Source organism: Nannochloropsis gaditana (genome assembly GCF_000240725.1).
Source record: "Nannochloropsis gaditana CCMP526 unplaced genomic scaffold scaffold752, whole genome shotgun sequence".
Classification (NCBI taxonomy): Eukaryota; class Eustigmatophyceae; order Eustigmatales; family Monodopsidaceae; genus Microchloropsis; species Microchloropsis gaditana.
Genome location: NW_005803201.1, coordinates 1 through 1123, shown reverse-complemented (window position 1 = coordinate 1123; position 1123 = coordinate 1). Strand labels below are relative to the sequence as shown.

General features: G+C 63.8%; 1 protein-coding gene across 1 annotated transcript in view; it reads right to left on the bottom strand.

The window, feature by feature from the left end:
- The window catches only part of NGA_0443200 (uncharacterized protein), a gene marked incomplete at both ends in the record, with an annotated part of 3076 nt that extends 1953 nt beyond the window's left edge, over positions 1-1123 (bottom strand). Inside the window, one exon of the mRNA XM_005853755.1 lies at positions 31-1123. Coding sequence (XP_005853817.1) covers positions 31-1123 — 1093 coding nt within the window. The remainder of the gene's footprint in view (positions 1-30) is intronic.

Genomic DNA, 1123 nt, shown 5'->3' with positions numbered 1-1123 from the left:
CCTTCCCCCCCGCCCTCGCCCCCTCCATACCCTCCGGCGATTTGGGATTCGTTTTTTTCCTGGGGGTACCCCGCTTCCCATTCTTGCCGTTGCTACCCCGCGAACCGTCGCCGGTAGGGCTACCCTCATGGCCGCCGACGTCCTTGCTACCGCCTGGGAGGGAGAACATGCCTTCAAAGACTTCCATGAACTCCTCCGCATCCAAGAGTCGGCAGGCCACTGTCCGAAGTACCTGTACAGATACTTCATCCTCCCCCCCCTCCCCCCCTCCTTCCCCTTCTTCCTCCGCCTCAACAAGGACTTGGAAGACGGACTCCCACCACCGCAGCCGTTCCTCCCCTGGCAAACAGTCTTTAGCCCATTCCGAAGACGCCTGCTCCAAGGTCAGAACGAGGCTGGGGCTCAAAGCCGGGCCGTGATCCAAGAGAGGGAGGAGGGAGGGAAGGAGGGTAAATCCCCTCTTGCGGCCTCGGAGCTCGTTGAAGAGGAGGGACCGCAGGAGGTCAACCACGCCCTGGGGGAGGCCTGGGGAGGGCAAGGTTGAGGGCAGGGGGGAGGAAGGGGCATGGAGCAATTGCTGCAGCACCAAACTCCGGGCGCGTTGCCTGACCTCGCTTTCTTCCACCCTGTCCTCTTCCTCCCCGCCCTGCTCGATCCGATCCACCAGGGTGCGGAGGGAGGGAAGGAGGGCCAGGGAGGGCACCCACGGCTCGCGGAAAAGCATGGTCATCAACACTTGCCCCACATGGCTGAAAGGCGTCTTTTCCCGTAGCAAGTGCGCCAAAAGCAGGCCTGAAAGCGGACTGGTCGAGGAGGAGGGTGGACAGGAGGTAGAGGGGGAGGTTGAGCCGGTCATCCCACTCTCTCGCAGGGCTTTTCGCAGCGCGGGCAGGGCATTGCGCGCATCCAGCAGGAAAAATGCCGCCTCCCTATTCAGTGCCGCCATGAACCTCTGCAAGCAAATCCTTTCCTCCTCCTCCACCGCAGCGGCCCACCACAGTCGCCCCTCTCCTTCCTCCCCCTCCACCCCGATTGCATCGGCGTCCTCCCTGCCCCCCCCTCGCGTATCCCCCTCCGAGGGCCTGTCCGTCGTAGACCCTGTCGACCTGCGTCTTGCGGGCCC